At 35.9% G+C, this 22,192-nt stretch overlaps 1 protein-coding gene across 8 annotated transcripts in view; it reads left to right on the top strand.

Annotated features, from left to right (window-relative positions):
• SUPT3H (SPT3 homolog, SAGA and STAGA complex component) overlaps positions 1-22,192 on the top strand; it is a gene marked incomplete at its 3' end in the record, with an annotated part of 418,020 nt that overhangs the window by 168,240 nt on the left and 227,588 nt on the right. For all 8 annotated transcript variants that reach the window (XR_013999022.1, XR_013999023.1, XM_081140295.1 and 5 more), the window contains one exon: positions 19,099-19,183. Coding sequence is in view for 4 of the 8 variants with exons in the window: in XM_081140295.1 (XP_080996421.1) it covers positions 19,099-19,183 (85 nt within the window). The remainder of the gene's footprint in view (positions 1-19,098; positions 19,184-22,192) is intronic.

The raw sequence follows: 22,192 nt of genomic DNA, 5'->3' as shown, positions 1-22,192 counted from the left end.
TTCCAAGAAAATAAATATAATCAGTTATATTGTATTGTAGAGCAAAGCTGTTAGTGGTTCTGCTTCATTATCTGCTGGCTTGTCAATCCCTGTATGCCCTTAGATTAAGTGTTCATCCCAATTAGGTATCACCCAAGTACCAAGATTATCAGTGTAAGGCAGAGTGCCTGTTTCGTTCATTGCTTTATCCCCACGGCCTAGACCAATACTTGTCCCACTAAGGTGTTTAATAACTGTTTGTTGAATGAATGAGCTACTGCTAAGGATGAAGCTGAATATGGCTGCTACACTTGTGATGGGGGATGATATGTCATATTTAGAATATGGCCTTACTGAATGTAACTTTAAGGGAAATATGCAGTTTCTTGTTCTTTTTGAAGATCTAGAATAGCCTAATACTTAAGAACATGGACCCTGGAACCGGAGTCATGTCTTGAACCACAACAGGCAGTTTTACTATGTTTGTGACCTTGAGCAGATTACTTAATCTGTTAATGTTTCACTTTCTTCACCTGTAAATGGAGATAACAGTATCAACCTCATAGTATTGTTGTGGTGATTAAATAATTTAATCATGTCAAGTGCCTAGGAAGAGTACGTGGCTCATAGGGTGATGGGAGGGTCCATAGTTGTTGTTGTTATTGATTTTAGAGAAGAAACAGCATTATTCAAGTCAGATACAGAATGGAAGTCAGAATCTTCAGACCCTATAATCTCTTTATCGGCGTAATTTTTTTAGGTAAGCCCGTTCCTCTCACTCCCCTTTTTAAAAGAAGGAACTAGCCCTGGCCAGGTGGCTCACTTGGTTGGAACATTGTCCACCAAAAGGTTGTGGGTTCGATGCCAGGCCAGGGCACATACCTCGGTTGCAGGTTCCATCCCTGGTCGGGTCATGTATGGGAGGCAACTGATGGGTGTTTCTCTCACATCAATCTCTGTCTCGCAAAAAATCAATGAAAGCATATCCTCGGGTGAGGATTTAAAAAAAAATGAAGGAACCAATAATAGAGGTATTTAAACATTAGAAATCACTATGGAATCTTACAAAAGACTTGAAAATCAGTGGAGAAAAGATACACAATAAAGGTTTGCTCCATGTCAGATTCATCCTCATTTCCCTTTGTGGTAACTACTTTGTGTATTTTTTATTCTAAATTCCAGCCCTTCCCTTAGAGCACAGGCACGCTTAGTGCCCTTAACCCTCACATCTTTGATGCTGTCATTCATATCTTTTTAGGGGAACCTTTAATTATCAATCCCAGAACATCCTATAAATCTTCATTAGGAAATTCCTTCTGAACTTTTGCTGAAAAGTAGTTACTGTGCACTGTGTATAGCAGCTGTTTGCCTAAGTTAAAAAAAGTTGACCGTTTTAATTTGCTTTAAAAATATCCACTGGCACTGGTTCTCATTACAGATGTGTGGTTGTAACATTTCATTTTTAAAATGTGTATCCATCTTTTTTCAGTTCTAAAGGAGTCCAAAGAAACCATCTAAAACCTTAAAAATAACCACTAAACCTACAGTGTTTCTGGTTTTTAAAAATTCTCAAGGGAGGACATTTTTTATCTTGGACTTAAGCTTCATACAGGGTGGCCCATTTAAAAGAGGCCCTGTACACAGCCACATTATTAAATGGGAACTGTTTTAAATGGGCCACCCTGTAAATCAGATTTTTTTTCCAATGGATATTTACTTCTTTGCACACTTGTGAGTTTAGCTCAAGTGTTCAGTTTCTGTGCTTGATAAGCAGCCTTGAAATTTAAATTTTGGGCACCTAGGTGACATTGAAATGCACACCTCTGGGCTCAGAGACATTAAGCAATTTGTAAGTTCATATTTTAAGAGATCATGTTTGGATCTCTGAAAATTTGGCCAACATTCTATGCTAGTCTCCTTTTTCAAAACATGTTTAAAATGGATAAAAATACAAATAAGCTGAAAATGGAAACTTTAACATAAACAATAATACGGCTTTGGACTTTCTTTTACTGGAAATCTTTAAAAACAGGAAAGATGTCCACTTTTTTTTGGAATAGGTTAGGGTCAATAGTTCTTAATATTTTTAACCGGAATTTCCAAACACACATTATTCTTTTCTATTACCAGAAAGTAAGTCTGTGCTATAAATGATATTTTATTTGAACCATAGGTTGTCTGACCAGTTTTGCTCAAATCCACCCCTCAAATTTGCAGGGCAAAGGGCAGGAATTTAAATAAAGGCCCATGTCCTATAAGTCATCCTAAATAGCCCTGAAATCGCAAGTCGGAACAGGAAGAGAAGGAAGAAAATGGATCCTTGGCACTATTTGAAAACAGTACTTTGTAATTGGAGAATCCTTTGCATACATGCTGTCTGAGAGGAGGCTTTGAGAACCTCTGCTTTCCACCACTAACTCTCCCAACTCCCTAGAGCAGTGTGCGCTTCCCGTGTCAGTAGTAACAACCCACAAACCTTCAAGGCATTCTGATGCAGTAGCCTTTTGTTTTGAGAAATGTGGAGAAGTATTTCCTTAGGGCCCCGATGATTTGAGTTATCTGCGAGTGATGAGTGGTGATGTTGACGTGTTTGTGACAGGCTCAGGGTAGAGTTCTCTCTTACCACATCTTAAGGTAATATTCTTAAACCCAAGTGTAAGTTTAATTGATTGATTGTAGAAATCTCAACTTCTGCTTTAATGAGTCTTTGTCTCCAAATTTGTACCCAGTATGTCTCTACTAATTTATTACCAAAGGGGTCTTTTTTTTTTAAAGAATAGTTTATTGATTTTTTTAGAGAGAGAGGAAGGGAGGAGAGAGAAACAGGAACGTGAGAGTGTATCACTGATCAGCTGCCTCCTGCAAGCCCCCTATTGGGGATCAAGCACGCAACCCTGGCAGTGTGCCCTGACCAGGAATCAAACCAGCAACCTCTCGGTGCATGAGACGAGCCCAACCAACTAAGCCACATTGGCCAGGGCCAAAGGAATCTTTTAATACATTTCCCTAACTTCTAACTAATTTTCCCCAAACAAGTTTTTATCCTAGTATATTAGTACATTATAGGTAATTATAATCTTGGGTCTATGGTTAATGGGTTGGATTAGAACCTACCACCTTGTTTTAATTCTACACATTATACAAAATAGTACTTTGGGAAAAAAGATTAGAAAAGAGTTCAGATAAAGTGTTTGTATAAACTGGAAGCCTTAAGGAAAAACAAAATGAGGAGTTATACCAGTTAAATATGGCCTAGATCAATCAACTTCCTCCAGGCAAATGTAAAGAAACTCAAATTAAGGGTAAGTTTTCTTTAACATTCCTAATAAACTCACATTTTCAGAGATGCTCTATTAAAACTTAGAATGAAGATAATAATTGATATCTTATAATTTGAGTTCTTTTTAATACTTTTAAAATCTCCTACATTGTATAAATCAAGTTAAATAATTGATCAATATATACTCTTAAAATAACAGGGCACTCTAACAATTCTGTGGTAGCCTTGATGTTGCTGGCCTACTTTATTTTTACTAAATGGCCTTGATCCAAGACAATGCCCAAATTATTCTTTTTTTCCCCCCCTAAAGAAGTGAGGCTGTGCTCACATTCAAATCATTAACATACCGTTTAATGAAAATGTTAAGCGTAACAACTGTGAGAAAGGGCTCTTGAGCAAGGTAAGTATGCTTTCATTTGCTTTAAGAAAAATGTGGTTTCTTTTATTCTTTAATGTGAAGCTCCATCTTGTGAAAGAAAAAAACTTGACCTGGATCCAAATGAATTTCCTGGTTGCTTATGTTACCTCCATTTGGAAAGAAGGTGGTCTTTGTGGTCATTTCTTGGATTACTCAGGAGCACACTAGGCTTAATGAGAAGAGATATACCATATGGACATGGAGGAGACCAGGGCCCCTAATTGCAGCAACAGAATTAGTTACTCCTTTGCTTTGTTTAGGAAGCTTTCACCTGACACCAAGAGACAACTGATAAATAAGTATGATTCTGTCTTTCCTTCCGCCTGTTAGCTGTCTATCCAGCCCAAGGACATCTGGTTTGAGGTAGTGAGGGAAAAAGACAATGACTTGTTTGGTAGCCATATCATGCAAAGAAAATCAATTGAATTTTAACTTGACAATTTTAATGCATTGTTCATTTTGTTTCAGCTTCATATCTGTGTTGTGCATTAAATGATGACATGGTTGCTTGAGTACTGTAGTGATAGTCTGAAAAGCATGCTTCGTACTTTATGTTTGTGTATCAGTTTCCTAGGGCTTCTGTAACAAAGTACCCCAGGCTGGGTGGTATAAAACAGCAGAAGCATGTTGTCCCCCAGTTCTGGAGACTGAAAGTCTAAAATCAAGGGGTCAGCAGGGCCATAAGGGCCATATTCTCTTTGAAGGCTCTAAGGGGGAATCCTTTCTTGTCTGCTCCAGGCAGTCCTTGAAATTCCTTGGCTTTACGTGCATCACTTCAGTCAAGTTGCTGTCTTCTCATTGTGTGTCTCCACGTGGTCTCCCCTGTATCCAAACTTCTCCTTTTTATAAGGATGCCAGTCATACTGAATTAGGGAGCACCCTGATGACCTTGTTTTAGCTTCATTGCCTCTCTAAGTACAATGGGGTTTGACTTCCACATTCTTTTTTGATAACCCTTACCAGTTTGTTTTTTATTATTTTCAGTGTGAATATACAATATTTCAAACATTGGTAAGTTGTGTAATACAGCTTAAACAACAGTGCAACACTTGTTTGTCGCTCTCTACATGTTTTGACAAAAGAGTAGGTTTTATTCGTAGAGTGGGACAACTTTCTTGCTTATACTAACTACCTGCAGTACGAGTTCTCATCATCCTGAGATCCTTGCTCAAGTACTTCTGACTCAAAGAAGTCTTCTCGATTATTCTAACATTTTCCCGCCTCCTCCCTGAACACCAGTGGCAGTTACAGTCAGCACCTACTGCTCACTCTCAGTTCATGCATTATTTGGCACTGCTGTTCGATTACATTAGAGGTTGGCAGACTATAGCCTGAGGGCCGAATGCTGACAGCCACCTGTTTTGTACATATGAGTAACTAAGAATGGTTTTTACTCTTTTAAATGGTTGGTGGGAAATTAGAAGAATAATAAATAATATTTTGTGACATAACAGTTATGTGAAATTAAATTTTAATGATCATTAATAAAGTTTTAACTGCAACATATTCATGATAATGCTGAAAATAGAATGTATATAGACTCTAAATTTCTACCTTTCATCTTCAGTGTATAATCCAAAATGAAAGAATTTAGCAGGTTGCAGAGGATTATTATCTTGTTAACTGGGTCTGAGAGTTTAGTACTCAATGTGATTTAAACTTGGAAAATTAACATGAAGCGTTCCTCCTTGTTTAATTTGAAAATATCTTCTGACGTGACTTCTCTTCAACAATATGGTATTTTGTTGGTTTTTCCCCCCACAAAAATTAGAAGTAAAACTATCTTATGGGGGTAAGAGCAACCCTCTCTTCTATCTTTCTGTTGTTTTAATTATCTATGTGGTGATTTAGCCTTAAGGCTAAACTTTGTTATCAAGCCATTAGGATAAAGTTAGTTACCACAATAAAATTAATGATGATGGATTTGGTACCCTTTCAAAGTCCATTGTTTTGTTCTCTTAGCAAATTTAAGAGACAGATTAAATATCAGTGTTTCATAACTTTTTAAAAATATAAATATATTTTTATAAATATTAATTTTTTCATATTCCAGTGGTGCTGCCAAATGTTAAGTTTTTTAGAGAGAAAATATATAAAGGCTCTAACTCTCAAGTATATGTGATTTTTAAGAAAATTGAGGTAGTTATACCAAACAGAGCAAGGTTTTTCTGCTACATGTTACTCTTATAACCTGGACTGAAAGTGCTGCAGACGGCCTGGTTAGCTTCTCCTCCCTCACGCCCCACCCCCATCTCTGGAATAGATTATTCTAGGCTGTTGCATTTTAACAGCACGGTAAGCATGACACCTGTGCAAAGAAATAGTAAGGGTGAACAGGCTCCTTTGGCTCCCTCTTTCTTACTTACAGTTCAGTTCAAGTGTCGAGAAAACAGTATTTACTCCGGCACTCTCCATTTTCCTCTTTCATTTTTTAGAAATAAAATCTTTCTTTCTTTAACTTTTTTCACTGAGGGTTTTAGGAACACATCTATAAGTAGAAACCAGTTAATTGAATTTAATGAAGAACAGTACAATGTGAACAATTTAATTTTAAATGTTAAATATTATTTTGAGTTATCCGGCTGTGAAATATATATTTAGTCAAACACCTGAACATAATTTCATAGCTTGAATGTTTGGAATGAGAGAGAGGAAAGGAGGGGGAGTTCCCTGAAGCTAAGAGAACTCAGACTGTGTATCTAATATTCTAGTTTCTTATCAATACTAAGGGAGAGATTGTTTACACTTGTTTGAATCTTGGTATCCTCTGGGCCCCATGGCATAGGGCATCACTCTTTCCCCCTTTTCCCTCAGAGTAGTGGAGATTCACCAAGGGATTTGAGATATGAAATTTGTTCCAATTTTTACTTCTGTAGGACCTGGGATTATGGAAATTAGAGATCCTGGATTCCTGAAGTTATTGGGGGAGCCTCAGGGCTGTGATTTTTCTCTGTTTATCAAACTCTCTGTGCATGTTATATGCATTGGTGTCTTTAAGCTGGAAATAAAATTTCACTCTGAATATAATAATTATGTGCCTAGAGAATGCGTCTATTTCCAAGTATCACATTTAATCAGTTTTAATCAAGTATGATGAGATTAACTCTATTCTTATTGTTTTTACTAAGTTTTAGCCTTGGGAAATTTTACATTAATTAGTAGAATGATTTATGAATTTTGTTCCAGAACTCCTGTGATTTATTCATAAATGTACCATGGATTTTCCCAGTTAGGCTGTTTTAATATTTACAATTAATTCTTGAGACTTAAAAGATGAATTTTATTTGGTAAATTCAGCTCTTTAAATGACTAGAGAGGAAGACATTTGACTTGGAAGATTTTTTTCACCCTTCTAATAGATTTCATTTTCTCACTCTTAATATGAAAAGCATTTGATGTTTCAATTCTCCAGATTTTTCCTTTCAATCTTGTAAATTCAACTATTATAACCTTTAAACGTTGGTTTACTTTTCTGCATGTTCCACAGTTAATTTTCAAAAAGTCATTTGTAATTTATTCAAATGTCATCCAATAACCTACTGTAGCCACCTGCTAGTTGGATGTATGCTTATATGGTCTTAATTTAAAAAAAAAAAATAAGTTTTACTGGTTTTTTAGAGGGAGAGGGAGGGTTAGAAACATTGCTCTGAAACGTCAGCATCTGTGCCTCCTGTGCACCCGCTGCTGGGGATGGAGCCTGAAACCCAGCGTGTGCCCTGACCTGGAATGGGTGGAGCCTCCCGGTCTGGTGCGGGGGTTGGGCTCAGCCACTGAGCCACACCGGCCGGCTTATATGATCTTAAGTGTTTAATTAAATCTTAATTGTGGTGGAAGTTTAAATAAATTACATCTGAAGTCCCTTCAGTTTCTATGAAAGACAATGTTACAAAGTAGTCAGGGTTTTGATTTTTGGAGTTGACAGACTGGTGAGAGGTTGAATTCCATTTGTTCCATTCATTAAATACGTGACCTTGGGTGACCTAGTTAACCTGTCCATGCCTAGAAATGGAAATAATAGTACCTACCTCATAGGGTTGTTTTGACATTTAAATCAGTTCAGTAGCATCTGGCAAATAGTAAATCCTCAGTATGTATCACCCAACTCATTTTCCTCGTCACTATAATTGATTATATATTGATGCTAAATCTTACGTCCTTTCAGATTCCTTGATTTTTTCCTTCCTTTTTTATATTTGCTGCTGTTAAAAATATACACATTGTTAATGTGGTACCTTTTTGAATAATTTTTAGCTGTTAAAAAGCATACCAACTATAATAAAATTTTGAATTTTTCCCCCTTATGCTGTTGTTTCATTCAGTAAGCATTTATTGGGTTCCCACTATGTGCTATTTCATTTCTTAAAGATGAAAAAAATCAGGTATCTTCTGCATAGCCTCATATTGTTGTCAGCCAAAGCACTACAATTATTGGCTCTTTCCTGCTCACATTGTATCCACAAGCCACATGAATTGTAGGGTTTTTTTTCTCATCTAACGGACAGCTACCCACAGGCCTTAACGTTTTAATCTGTTCCACCAGTATTTAGTGTGTGTGCCCCTTAAGTTGCACACCCTGGGGGAAATGCATTGGAATCTGAGATCCAAGTGAAATCAGAGGGAGGAGAATCCATCTAAATAGCTTTTCTTCATCACCTGTATCTTTTTCCATAAGAATATTTTCTTCTTCAATAAGACTCTCCTTTTGATCCCCCTCCCCCCCCCCCCCCCCCGCTCTCTCTCTATGATAAGAGCTTTGGCAGCATCTAGGAGGGTGGATCTGTTATTTGTTGACACAGTAATGCTGTATAAGAAAAAGCCATAAACCCTCAATAGTAAAACCTCAGCATTTAGGTTTATGTGTCTAGGATAGTAGATTAGGCAGCTCCACCAGTCTTGACCGGATTTAGTCATCTGTCTGTTAGCTCACTGTCGGCCTGTTCAGGCGACCTAGGATGCCTCAACTGGAGAACTGGGGTGACTCAGCTCTGTAGTCTTCCAGCAGATTAGCTTGGGCATATTTTCATGGCAGTGGCACAGTTCAGGAGCATAAGTTGAAATGTAAGTGCTTCTTAGTCTTTGCTTGATGACATCTGCTAACATCTTATTGGCCAAAGTATAGAGCATGATTAACTCAGAATTATAGTGTGAAGGCATTTAAAGATGCTTGACAATGGGAGCTGACATAGAGTGTGGTAAAGAATTGGGGTCTCAATGTAATATACCACAGAGGGGCATCTAAGTAAAACTGGGGATTAGGGAAAATTTCCCAAGGGTGGTACCCCTCGAACTAAATTTTGAAGGTATTAGTTGCATGGAAGAAGAAACACAGACATAGTTGGCAGAGAGAACATCACATACAAAGGCCCAAAGATGTGGAACTCATTGTGTGGTCAGCGATTTACAGGTAGTGGGATATATAAGGCAGGAAGAAAGCATGTGTGGCTGGAAATAATGCCAGAACCAAAGGCAGAAGCCAGATTTCAGACTTTTGATATAATAAACAAAGGGGTTTGAAAGTTACAGGATTCTGTGATGGTTCTAAGCCTAGGTGTTAACTACTATTTTATTGATATTATTATTAATGTTTGTATTTGCTTCCACAGAGCTGGTGGTTGGAAGGCATAGATATTTTATGAATATTTTTAGTACATTGAGAAGACCGCACATTGTAAGCTACTAGAAATATAGACTAAACTTTTCAGAGTATAATTTAAAAATTAATACAAGTTTCAGTGATTATGTGTATAAACATCTATAAGAGATTCTTATTTCATGCCAAAAATTTAAAGTTGTAGAATGTAATCTAAAGTAAAACCACAAGATCATTCATTATATCCTATATGTTATTCTTAGTAGAATTGTTATACATAATTATGTCTTAACATCTTTCTCATGTTATCACTTTTTTATCCATGTTCTGGAAAATAGACGCAAATTGCATTTCTTCTGGGCATACTAAATTTTATTTTGATTTGAGGAAAATTGTGAAGATTAGAGATAAACTTTTTCTTAATTTTTTCAGAACAAAAGTGACTGATCATTGTCTAGTTTGTATATTCTAGGAAGACAGTTGTCTTGTACACTTCCTGATTGAAACCGAAGCCCTTTGTGAAGGAGCAAATGGAATGTATTATGTACTACAACTGGAATATATTATGTATTTTCCTGTTGGCAGCTATGAATATTTGCAAAATTAATTTCCAAGTTGCTTAATTGGTAATATTACAGCTTTGCACTGTTTTCCATATTTTTGAATTTACAGGTTCATTTAGTCAGTATTATAGTATATGAGACTAAAACTATTGTTTTGGGTGACAAATTAAAGCCTAGAAATACAGGTACATTAGGAGAAAATATATTTACAACAGTGGTATTATTACCAGGTGGTTTTTCTAGAAGGCTATTTAAAGGAAGTATAATTAAATTATAATTTTGGCATATGTTTGCTTTATTTACAAAATGATGGGGGGAGAGAGATTCTAGTCTTTATACTCTGGTGAACTTGACATCAATCTCAAAAATTCGGGCATTTTTAATTATTAGGAAGTTGGATGAGTTCATAGTTCATATCAGAGTAAAATAATTTCCCTTTATGATGGGGTAATGCCATGGTAGGACAGTACAAAATTTCAGCAAGATGTTCTTATGGATGAGATGGAGAATTAAGAGTAAAGACAAAGTCACCTTGATAGTTGGTTCTGCAATTCCTGGCCCATGCAGTGTTGATCTATTGTCTCAAGGATATCTCTTGACTACAGGGCTTTATATTGGGCTTGTGACTTCTTCAACATTAGATTAGAGCTTTTCATTCCTCTTGTTTACTTAAAAGTTTTGGAACTTTTTTCCTCAAATGTTATTTTGGGCAGGACCTCAATCTATTAACCAGATAAGTGAGGGTTGGAAATGTGATAGAGTCGTGGTTAGGTTGATAGGGTTGTGAGAGCAGATTTTCTCAAACACTATGAAACCATCATTCACTCTGAAATAGAGAAAACGGAATTTATTGTTTCTTATAAAGGAAAGATATCTGCTGGTCATGTATGGCCTCTTAGCAGGGAAGACTGCTTATCTCAGGTAGCTTGGGGAAGCATGGAGCGCAGGGATTGGCCTCCTGCTCTGGAGGTGAGGCTGCTCGGATGAGACTTGCACTCGGACGCGAGTGGAGTGGAGTGGAGTGGAGTGGAGTGGAGTAGAGTGGAGTGGAGCAGCTGTGTTCTTGACGGACTTCAGAGTGGGGAGCGGCCGGCATTAGGCGGCCCACTGACCAGCTGAATACCGGTTGGGCAGCTGCCTGCCGTAGCTGCAGAAAACTCCTTCATTTGTGGCAATTTATACAAATTCTCAGCTAGTGTAAAATGTAGTGCCTGACGTATGGGCCCACAATAAATATTTGTTCAGTGAGTAATAAGTTAAAAAAGAACCTGTTGTTTGCTGTTATTACCACTATCATCATCTCATTGTTTAAAACTGGAGAACTTTGAGTCCTAGCACCATAGGCTGCAGCTTATTGCGAATCCCATCATTAAAGGCCTCAAGCCCTTCTCCTGTCAGTGCGGCCTCGTTGATTTTCAGTGCCATATAACTAAGTGGGCTTAGGAAAATAGTTACCTACACAGTAAACACATTGAAAACCAGAAGTTCCTTTCCTTCAGAGCTCCTCAGTGTCTAATACGGTAACATGCGTTGCGAATCTGGAGAATAATAGTCTAAGGCATTTCCTAAATTCATTTAACTACAGAATACTTTTTTTCTGGACAAGACCGGGTTTTCTGTGCAGTATGCCACATTTATCCATTTGCTAATTTTCTAAATATCTGTATAAAGCATAATTCGTCTATCTTTAAGTTATTCTCACAGCATGTAATTCTGAAGCTTGCTTTTGATAACGCCATGGGCAAATCTCTTAACTTTCTTGAATCTTTGATTCCTAGTCCATGAAATGTGCCTGAAAATTTGGGTGAAATTTGTGATTATAGTGTAGACTATAATCTATCCAATGTTATGCAAGTTAATTTTTGACTGTTAAATTTCAGGAACAGTAAGGTAGTTAAATTCTTGTATTATTAAATATTTTGAGGGCCTAAAGGGACTAAAACAACTTTTTGGAAGTTATGATGTGTTTCTCTATAAAGCTTAAGAATTATTCTTAATGTATGTATGTATGTATTTATTTAATTGATTTGAGAGAGAAACAGTGATTTGTTGCCCCACTTATCTCTGCATTCATTGGTTGATTCTTGTATGTGCCCTGACCTAGGGATGAACCCCCACCTTGGTGTGTCTGGACAATGCTCTAACCAACTGAGCTGCCCAGTTAGGTCTTTGTATTTATTTATTTGTAAGTTTTAAATGTATTTTTTAGTTACAGTTGACAAACAGTATTATACAAGGTGGGGCAAAAGTAGGTTTGCAGTTGTATGGAAAATAATAGTATCATTAATAATAATACAAGAATAAAATCTGTTTCACGTACTCACAACTATAAACCAACATTTGCCCCCCCCGTATTAGTTTTAGGTATATAACAGTGATTAGACATTTATATACCTTACATGAAATGATCATACTGATCATCTAGCACCGTACATAGTTATTATAATATTACTGACAGTATTCCCTAGGCTATAGTTTATATCCTCGGGACAGTTTTTATAAGCGGCAATTTGTACTTCCCACCCCCATCTGCCTTTTTCATTCCTTCTCCAACCCCCTCCAATCTAGTGACCTTCAATTTCTTCTCTGTATCTGTGAGTTTGTTTCTGTTTTCTTTGCTTATTTTGTTTTTTAGATTCCACAGATAAGTGAAGTCATATGGCATTTGTCTTTCTCTGTCTTATTTAACTTAGCATAATCCCTTCTAGGCCCATCCATATCCTTACAAATGGCAAGATGTCATTCTTTTTTGGTGGCTGGGTAATGTTCCACTGTACACATGCACCACATCTCCTTTATCCATTTGTCGCGATGGACACTTAGGTTGCTTCTGTATCTTGGCTATTGTAAATAATGATGCAGTGAACATAGGGATGCATCTGTCTTTTTGAATTAGTGTTTTGGATTTCTTCAGATAAATGCCCAGAAGTGGAATTGCTGGGTCATATTGTAGTTTCTATTTTTAATTTTTTGAGGCACCTCTGTATTGTTTTCCATAGTGGCTGCACCAGTTTACAACCCCACCAATAGTACGTGAGGTTTCCCTTTTCTTCATAGCTTCTCCAACACGTTGTTAATTGGCTTATCGGTGGTAGCTACCCTGACAGGGGTGAAGTTCTATCTCGTGGTGATTTTGATTTTCATCTCCCTGATGATTAGTGACTTTGAGCACTTTTTCATATGTTTGTTGGCCATCTGTATGTCCTATGTCCTCTTGGGAGAAATGTCTATTCATATCCTCTGCCCACTTTTTAATTGGATGGTTTGCGTTTTAATTGTTGAGTAGTTTTTTGTTGTTGAGTTCTTTATATGTTTTGGATATTAATCCCGTATGGGATATATAATTTGCAAATATCTTCTATTCAGTAGGTTGCCTTTTTGTTTTGTTGATGGTTTCCTTGTTTTTTTTTTATATAACTAGAAAAAATAATGCAAAAGTTTATATAGAACCACAAAAGACTCCTGAATAGCCAAATCAGTCTTGAGAAATAAGAACCAAGTTGGAGGTATCACACTGCCTGATACCAAACTATACTGCAAGGCCCTAGTAATCAAAAAAGCATGGTACTGGCATTAAAACAGGCATAGAGATCAATGGACCAAAATTGAGAGCCCGGAATTAAACCCACACCTTTACAGTAAGTTAATATTTGACCAAGAAGGCAAGAGTGTACAATGGAGTAGAAACAATCTCTTCAGTAATGGTTTTAGAAAAACTGGACCAGATACATGCAAAAAAATGAAATTAGACCACCTTTCTTACCCTATATACATAAGTAAACTCAGTGGATTAGACTCTTAAATATAAGATCTGAAACCATAAAGCTTCTAGGAAAAACATAGACAATAACCTCTTTGACACTGGTCTTAATATATCTTTGGATATGTCTTCTAAGGCAAAGACAACAGAAGCAAAAATAAACAAATGTAACTACATTAAACTAAAAAGCTTCTGCACTGCACAGGTTTAAAAATCAGTTATGCAAAGTAATTGAACCAAGCTTTCTTTATATTATTTTATTAATCCTAATCTTTGGTACATGAGCATTTAAGACTAATCTGTCTAATTTGTTACAATTTTTGCTCATCTAACGTGCTATTGCCAAAAATGATTTCTACACTAAATAAAAGGCCTACCCTTTGCCTCTAACTGGATTTGTGATCCTGAGATGGTTATTTAACTTCTCTAACCTTCATTTTTCTTCTTATTAAAATAAGATGAATGGACTAAATCTTTTAGGTCATTCCCTGACCCTAATATTCAGTAATTGGTGTACTTCTCATCTGTCATCTTTCCTATTCCTCTAATAAGGAATCGTTTGCTTTATGCTGCTACTTATTACAGTTTGCATATGGGATATTTGCTTCTTGGGAATATAAGATATAAGAGAAAAATTGCTCCGAAATTCATATGCATATGTCATTTGTGTAAACTCCCTCAGATGCTATTTTCATGCCTTGTGCTGTGATAATTCTAGGTGAGCTTTCCTTGGTAAGTCTTTGGTTTTTACAAATTACCTAATTTATTTTTCCTTCTTCCCACTGATTAAAAGCTATTTCTCTCACACATCAAAAATTAATAAGTGCTTATTTTAATATTTCACATTGCCTCCCCTTCCCTATCCCATATTTCGCATCTCCTGATTCTGTTCTCTTTTATCTGATATATTTTCAACATACAAATAATTTATTTAGTAATTTATTATGTATATTGTTTTTTGTATCCTTTCCTCATTGGATTACAAATTCCACTCAATTTTTAAGAAAATCTGTTTTGTTCATTGATGATCCTAAGCAACTACAACAGTGCCTGAAACATACTAGGTACTCATTAAGCAATTGTTGATTGAGTAATTAATACCCATACTCATATAAGTGTTTACTTTTTTCAAAGTTTTACCCTGTCTTAACTTGTATTTTACTTTAAACAAATACATATTTGCATTTTTCCACATTGGTATTGTAGCTTTTCTATATCCCGAATGATAATTTTATAATCTTTTCTTATATTTTCTGATATTTATACTTACTTCATTGAGTGTTATAAAATTCTAAAACGATTCTAAAAGTTTGTTTAAATTTTATATGAATATATACTATAGTAAAGGGGCGGAGGAAATGGATGTTGAAAAATCAAGTAAGCAATGATTGAAAAGATCACTGCTAGAAAACTGTTGTCTTAAGTATTCATTCGATATTTTAATTTAGTTATTTATCACTTTGGTGTTTTCAGAGCCAATGTTAGTTGAATTCACTTCTTCCTTTGAAAAACAGATAAAATCGTAGAGCTATGTGAAAGTTAGAGGTAATAAAAATTGAAGAGTAAGGATAATTCCCATGCGTCATAACTGTCTGATTGACCTAAATGACTGATCATAGCAAATTTATGCCGCCCCCCCTTTGGACAGTGGGTAAGTCATTCTCCGCAAATATTGGGTAAGAATGACATAAACAGGATGATGTCTGTGTTTGCAAGTGCTGTCTAGTGCCAGGGTAGCTGACTAGGTGCAGTGAGGGCTGTAGCCTGCTATTCACTCTAATTCCAGTTAGGAGAAATTCCTGGGTATTATAGTAATGCCCAGCCCGCCAGAGTATAATCAAATAAGTAGTTAGAAGGGAAAAAGGAAACTTTCTTTTAGGGACAGAAAGTCACCCAGGGCCTCCTCACACCAAGCAATAGTCACATGGTGTCCATTCCAAAGTAATGTCAATTACCTGAGGTAGAAAAATGTCCAAAAACCAGAAGTAATAAAAAAAAAAAGTAACTAACTCCCAAGACCACAGCAATTACTTAACCACAGTATCCAGAATAATTTAACCACATTAGAGTTTGTAGCCAGGGGTAAGTACTGAAAGCAACTCAGCATCCAAGAAGACGCACACAGGGCAGTGAAGAAACGTCTGTTTGTCCTTTCTTTACATTTGGCTCCTGGGTGCTTCCTGCGCAGGTCTGCTGTGGACCTTGTGTTCTTCCTGCCGGGCCAGCAGGTTCCATGCCACAGATTTTTATCAAACCTGCCCTCTTGGCTTCCTTTTCAGAATCTCTTTCCCCCAGCTTTATTGAGGTAAAATTGATAAAATTGTAAGATATTTAAAGTATACAATGTGATGACTTGATAGACATATACATTGTGAAAGGGTCTCTTTTATTAAAGGATCCCTTTTATTAAAACTTAATCAGCCCTTCACTGTGTTTTTAATCTGGGCTTGAAAATGTGAAAACAAGTATTTTAAACCCAAAAGTGGACCCTGTTAAATACACTGAAAAAGAATAATATAAAATCCTATGAAAATATCCACATGTACAAATACTACTTTATATTTTTTATACAAAATTTCTTTAAGGGCAATGGAATGTTTTCCCATGTAGGACCAAGATTAAATTGTAGACTTATTTCCTCTTTTCCATTTGTTTTTATTCATGTTTTTCATTCTGTTATGCATTTAAAAACCTGTAGTTCTTCTTAACTTCATGATTGTTATCCAATTATTCAATTTAGTACAATTTAATTTTCTTAAAAGAATTTTCTTATAAAAATAATTTTTTTTAAATACAATTTTCTTACAATTCTTGAAGACAGAACTTTTTAGGATTTAAGGATTATAGCTGTTTTCATAGGCCAAAATCAAACATCTGAAAAGGCACCTTTATTGTTCAAGTTGAAGTAAAATGGACATATAACATTATTAGTTTCAGGTGTACAAAGTAATGTTTCAACATTTGTATACATTGAGAAATGACCACTAGATCAAGTCTAGTTATCAAGTCATTATACATAGGTACAGAAACCATTTTTTTTTCTTGTGATGAGGACTTTTAAGATTTATTCTCTTACCAAGTTTCAAATAAGCAACACAGTATTATTAACTATAGTCACCATGTTGTACATGACATCCCCAGGACTGACTTGTTTTATAACCAGAGGTCTGTACTTTCACCCATTTCACACACACACACACACACACACACACACACACACACACACACACAGTCTGTTCTCTGTATCTGTAAACTTTGTTCTTTTGTTTGTTTGTTTTTTAGATTACAAATATAAGTAAGATCATACAGTATTTGTCTCTTTATGACTTATTTCACTTGGCATAATGCCAACATTTTGTCTCAAATGGCACGATTTCATTCTTTTTTATGGCTGAATAGCATTTTATTGTGTGTGTGCCATGCACGTGTGTGTGTGTGTGTACTAATATTTTTAGAATATTATGCAGCAATGGTGTTTATTTTTATTCCTCAAGTCATAACAATCCAATTGACTCAACCCAATTGACTAAGATAAAACAACAAATCCAGTTCATAGCTCTAGTAAAAGTAACATTGTAAAAACACATCTTAATTGGATTGTTTTTAATGTGTTTTTTAAATGTTCTTTTTACTAGAGATATGAAATGAATTTACTGTTTTATGTTTTATCTTTTAGTCAATCATTTCACTTTGATAACTATTTTTTTTAAAGTGAGATTTGAAGCAACTTAAAATAATGGAAGGGAAAGTTTGTTCGTGCAGTCCAAAGAATTCAATACTGAATACATCAGTGATCACAACAGAAGATTTCCACTCTCTTAATAGTGTCTAACGTAGAAAAGGGTTTAGCTTTGGTGCAGTTCAGTTTATTTATTTTTTCTTTTGCTGCCTGTACTTTGGTGTCATACTTAGGAAATCATTGTCAGCTTGACAGTCATGAAGATTTTCTCCCTGTTCTAAGAGTTTAATAGTTTTAGCTCTTTAATTTAGGTCATTGAAAATGATGGCTTGGGCCAATTTCTGGTGTTGGGAAAATTGGACTGGTACATGCAAAACAAATGAAACTAAACCATCAACTTATTCCATACACAAGAATAAACTCAAAATGGATAAAAGACTTAGATGTAAGTCGTGATAAAAAAAAATCCTAGAAGAAAATATAGACAGCAGAATATCAGACATCATTTGTAGCAGTTTGTTTGCCCATTTATCTCCTAGGACAAGGGAAACAAATGGGACTACATCAAAATAAGAAGCTTCTGCACAGCAAAAGAGACCATCAAGAAAATGAAAAGGGAGCCCACTGTATGGGAGAACATATTTGCCAAGGATACATCTGATAAAGGGTTACTATCCAAAATATATAAGGAACTCATACAACTTAACAACAGGAAGACAAACCAATTAAAAAATGGGCAAAGGACCTAAATAGGCACTTCTCCAAAGAGGACATACAGATGGCCAAGAGACATATGAGAAAATGCTCAAAGTTACTAACCATGAGAGGTGCAAATTAAAAGGACAGTGAGGTATCACCTCACACCTGTTAGAATGGCTCCATCAACAAATCAGCAAATGACAAGCGCTGGCGAGGGTGTGGAGAAAGGGGAGCCCTGGTACACTGCTGGTGGGAATGCAGCCTGGTGCAGCCACTGTGGAAAGCAGTATGGAGGTTCTTCAAAAAATTAAATATGGAGCTGCCTTTTGACCCATTGATCCCACTCCTTGGAATGTATCCTAAGAAATAACACCAATCAGAAAGAATATTTGCACCCCGATGTTCATAGCAGAGCAATTTACAATAGCTAAGATCTGGAAACAGCCCAAGTGCCCATCAGTAGATGAGTGAATAAAAAGCTGTGGGACGTTCACACCGTGGAATACTATGCAGCTGTAAAGAAGAGGGATCTCTTGCCCTTTGGGACAGCGTAGATGGACCTGGAGAGAATTATGCTGAGTGAAATAAGCCAGGCAAGAAAGACAAGTATCCCATGATCTCACTTATATGTGGAATCTAATGAACAAAGAAAACCGAAGAACAAAACATATCCAGAGACATTGAAACATGCAACAGATGGACGTATCTCAGAGGGAAGGGGGGAGGGAGGAAGAGATTAATTAAAAAACATATGCATATATGCATAGGCCATGAACAAACGATAGTGTGGGGAAGGCTTGGGGTGAGGGGTGGGAGTGGGGTGGAGGGGGCCAATGATGGGAGAAAAATGGGGGTCATTTGTAATACTTTCAACAGTAAACATTACACCTATTAAATATATATGAAAGAAATAGCATAGATAATACTGCATTTGGGGGGGGGAATGTTCAGCTTGTGTGAGAGAGGCAATTCTTTGTCCATAAAAAACTGTACCTCTGCACTGTTGTTTGAGAGGACAATTTGTACTTTATTAAACAGATTATTGCAGTGAATATTTTTCACCTTTCCCTTTCTTAATTTCACAGTTCTTAATATTGGTGTGATTAATTTTTTTTTTTTTTTTTTTGCAGGTTTTCTTTAGGTGATGCTAGGAGGCCTCTTCATGAAACAGCAGTTTTGGTAGAAGACGTGGTACACACTCAGTTAATTAATCTGGTAAGAGCATATATAACCTCATTTGGTATTGCTCCTCTGCATTCTGCTTATGTTGGGATTGCAACCCAACCCTGTTTCCTTTAAAGGTTATATTTACATTTGGAATTTTTTTTGTCAGCCCTGTTGAGTTACAGTTTACATATATCAAAATTTCACCAGTTGAAATGTATAGTTCAGTGAGTTTTGACAACTTACTGTCATGTGACTGCCAATACAGTCATGATATATGGACATTTTCATCATCCAGAAACGTTCCTTCCCATGGGCCGCCTGTGTAAATAAGTTTCTCACTCACCCTCTGACCCCTGGGAGCAGGTTTTATAATCTGCATTCTATCACTGTATAAGCATAGTTTTTCAAGAACTCTTTAAAACTTTTATTTTGAATTTTAGGCTTATCAAAAGTTTGCACAAATAGTACAATTCCTAGATACTCCTCAACTTCCTCTGTTAACAATGGACGTAACTGCAGTACAATGATCGGACCCGGAAATAATATGGGTACAATAATATTAATAATCTATCAACCTTACATAAATTTCTTCAGTTTTCCCATTAATGTCCCTTTTCTGTTCCAGCAGCCAATCCAGGGTAAAACTCTGTAGCTAGTTATGTCTTTATAGTCTTCTCCAATCTATGATAGTTCTGCCTTTTCTTGTCTTCCATGACCTTGACGTTTTTGAAAAGCACTAGGCATTTACCTTGCAGCATGCTCTTCTTTTTCAATTGGTCTGATGTTTTCTTAGGATGGGAATGTTGCTCTGCTTTTAGGGGAAGAATACCACAGAAGTTAGGGGTCTTTCTAAGTGTATCAGATCAACAAGTTTATCTTGTTGATAATGTTTTATTTGTGATCTTAACCTTGAAAACTTGGTTAAGGTAGTGTGTGCTGAATTTTTCCACTATAGTACAGTTAGTATTTTTTTTCCCATTTTGTTGTTAATAACTATCTTAGGGGAGATATTTTGTGACTATGCAAATATTCTTTTTCTCATTATTTTTGCCTATAAATTTTAACATTCATCAGTATATTTTGTTTAAGACAATTATTACTGTGTATTTGCCTGAGTGATTTTCTATTTCCTTTTCTATTTTTTAATTCCAGTTATCCTGAAAAGAATAGCTATCCTTTATCACCATTTATTTATTTAATTATACACACACACACAAATAAATAAACAAGTAAATAAATACATGTATATATATGGGGTAATGAATATCTAAATTTTATTTTTAGGATATTATGCAGTAATATTATTTATTTTTATTGTTCAAGTTATACCAATGATAGGAACTCCCATGTTCTTTCCCCATTTTTCTATTAGGTTTTTGGTCCTATGTTTGTTATATATTAGGGATTGTCTGTGGAATGTGTTAATAATATATCCTTGCAGTGTGTCATTTATCTTTTGACTTGTTTTTTATTTTAACATAGTCAAATGTATTCATCATTTATTATCTTTGGATTTTGAATCATAATTAGAAAAACTTTTCCTTTTACCGAGTTTCAAGAGGAAATACATCCAGTCTTGCCTTCTAGTACTTGTATGGATTCCCTCTCTAACATTTAGATCCCTAATCCATCTGCAGATCATTCTTTTTATTGTGTGAGCTATGGATCTAATCTTTTTGATCCATTTGAGATACTTCCTTTATCACGTACTAAATTATCATATGCACTAGGGTATATTTCTGATTTTGTATTCTATACCAGTGGTTAATTTGTCTGTGCAAGTGCTAATATGACATTTTTAATTATACAGATTTTATAGTATATTTTAAAGATTGTTACAGCTAGTCTCACCTTGTAATTTTTCTTTCTCAGTGTGTTCCTGGCTATTCTTGTATGTTTATTTTTCCATATGAATGTTAGTATTAAATTTTGTAGCTCCATAAAATAGCTTGTTGGTATTTTTATTGAGATTGCATGAATTTATAAATTTAGAGAGAACTATGTCTTTAGACTTTTGAATCAATTTAAGAATAGGGAATGTCAACTGGCCGGTGTGGCTCAGCGGTTGAGCGTTGACCTAGGATCCAGGAGGTCAGGGTTCGATTCCCAGTCAGGGCACATGCCCGGGTTGCGGGCTCGATCCCCAGTCAGGGGCGTGCAGGAGGCAGCTGACAGCTTATCAGTGACTCTCTCATCATTGATGTTTCTCTCTCTCTCCCCCTCTCCCTTCCTCTCTCTGAAATCAAGAAAGACATATTTAAAAAAAAAAAGAGTAGGGAATGTCTTTACTTTTTTTTTAAGACTGCTTTTGTGTCTTCCGTGAGTGTTTTAACATTTTCCTCTATGGGCCTCATAGATTTCCTGTTAGATTGATTCCTAAGTATAATCTTCGTCGCTGCTGTGAATGGGCTTTCTCTGTAATCACGTCATGCCGAGAACTTCCCATGGTGAGAGTTTTTAATCTGTATTCATCAGATATATTGATTTTTAGTCTTCTTTTCTTGTAGTGTCCTTATCTGAATTTTATATCACATTTTGGACTCATAACATCAGTTTGGTAGTAGTCCCTCTTCTTCATTTTTTGGAAGAATTTAAGAAAGTGTGCCATTCGTCTTTAAAGTTTTGGTGGAACTTATCAGTGAAACTCTGATGCTAGGCTTTTCTTTTTTTGGAATGTTTTCGATTACTGCGTCAACGTCTCAGTCATTACTATCTGTTAAGATGTTCTGTTTCTCCATTACTCAGCCTTGCATAGTTGTATGTTTGTAGTAATTTATGCATTTCAAACTAGGTTATTCAGTTTACTTTCATGGAATTGTTCCTAGCAGCCTTTTACAATGCTTTGTATCCTACTTTTAGAATTTCATTTACGTGAGTCCTCCCCTTTTTCTTGGGTGGTTTAGCTACAGGTTTGTAACTTTGTTTACCTTTTGAAAAAAAATCTTAGGTTTACTGATTTTTTTTTCCTATTGCATTTTTTGTCTCTATTTTGTTCTAATCTTTATTATTACCTTCCTTCTGCTACCGTCGGACTTAGTTTGTTCTTTTCTGATTGCT

The sequence above is a fragment of the Miniopterus schreibersii genome (genome assembly GCF_964146895.1).
Source record: "Miniopterus schreibersii genome assembly, chromosome: 6".
NCBI classification, from domain to species: Eukaryota; Metazoa; Chordata; class Mammalia; order Chiroptera; family Miniopteridae; genus Miniopterus; species Miniopterus schreibersii.
The sequence above is the reverse complement of the archived record's forward strand: the minus strand, read 5'-3'. Positions and strand labels throughout refer to the sequence as shown.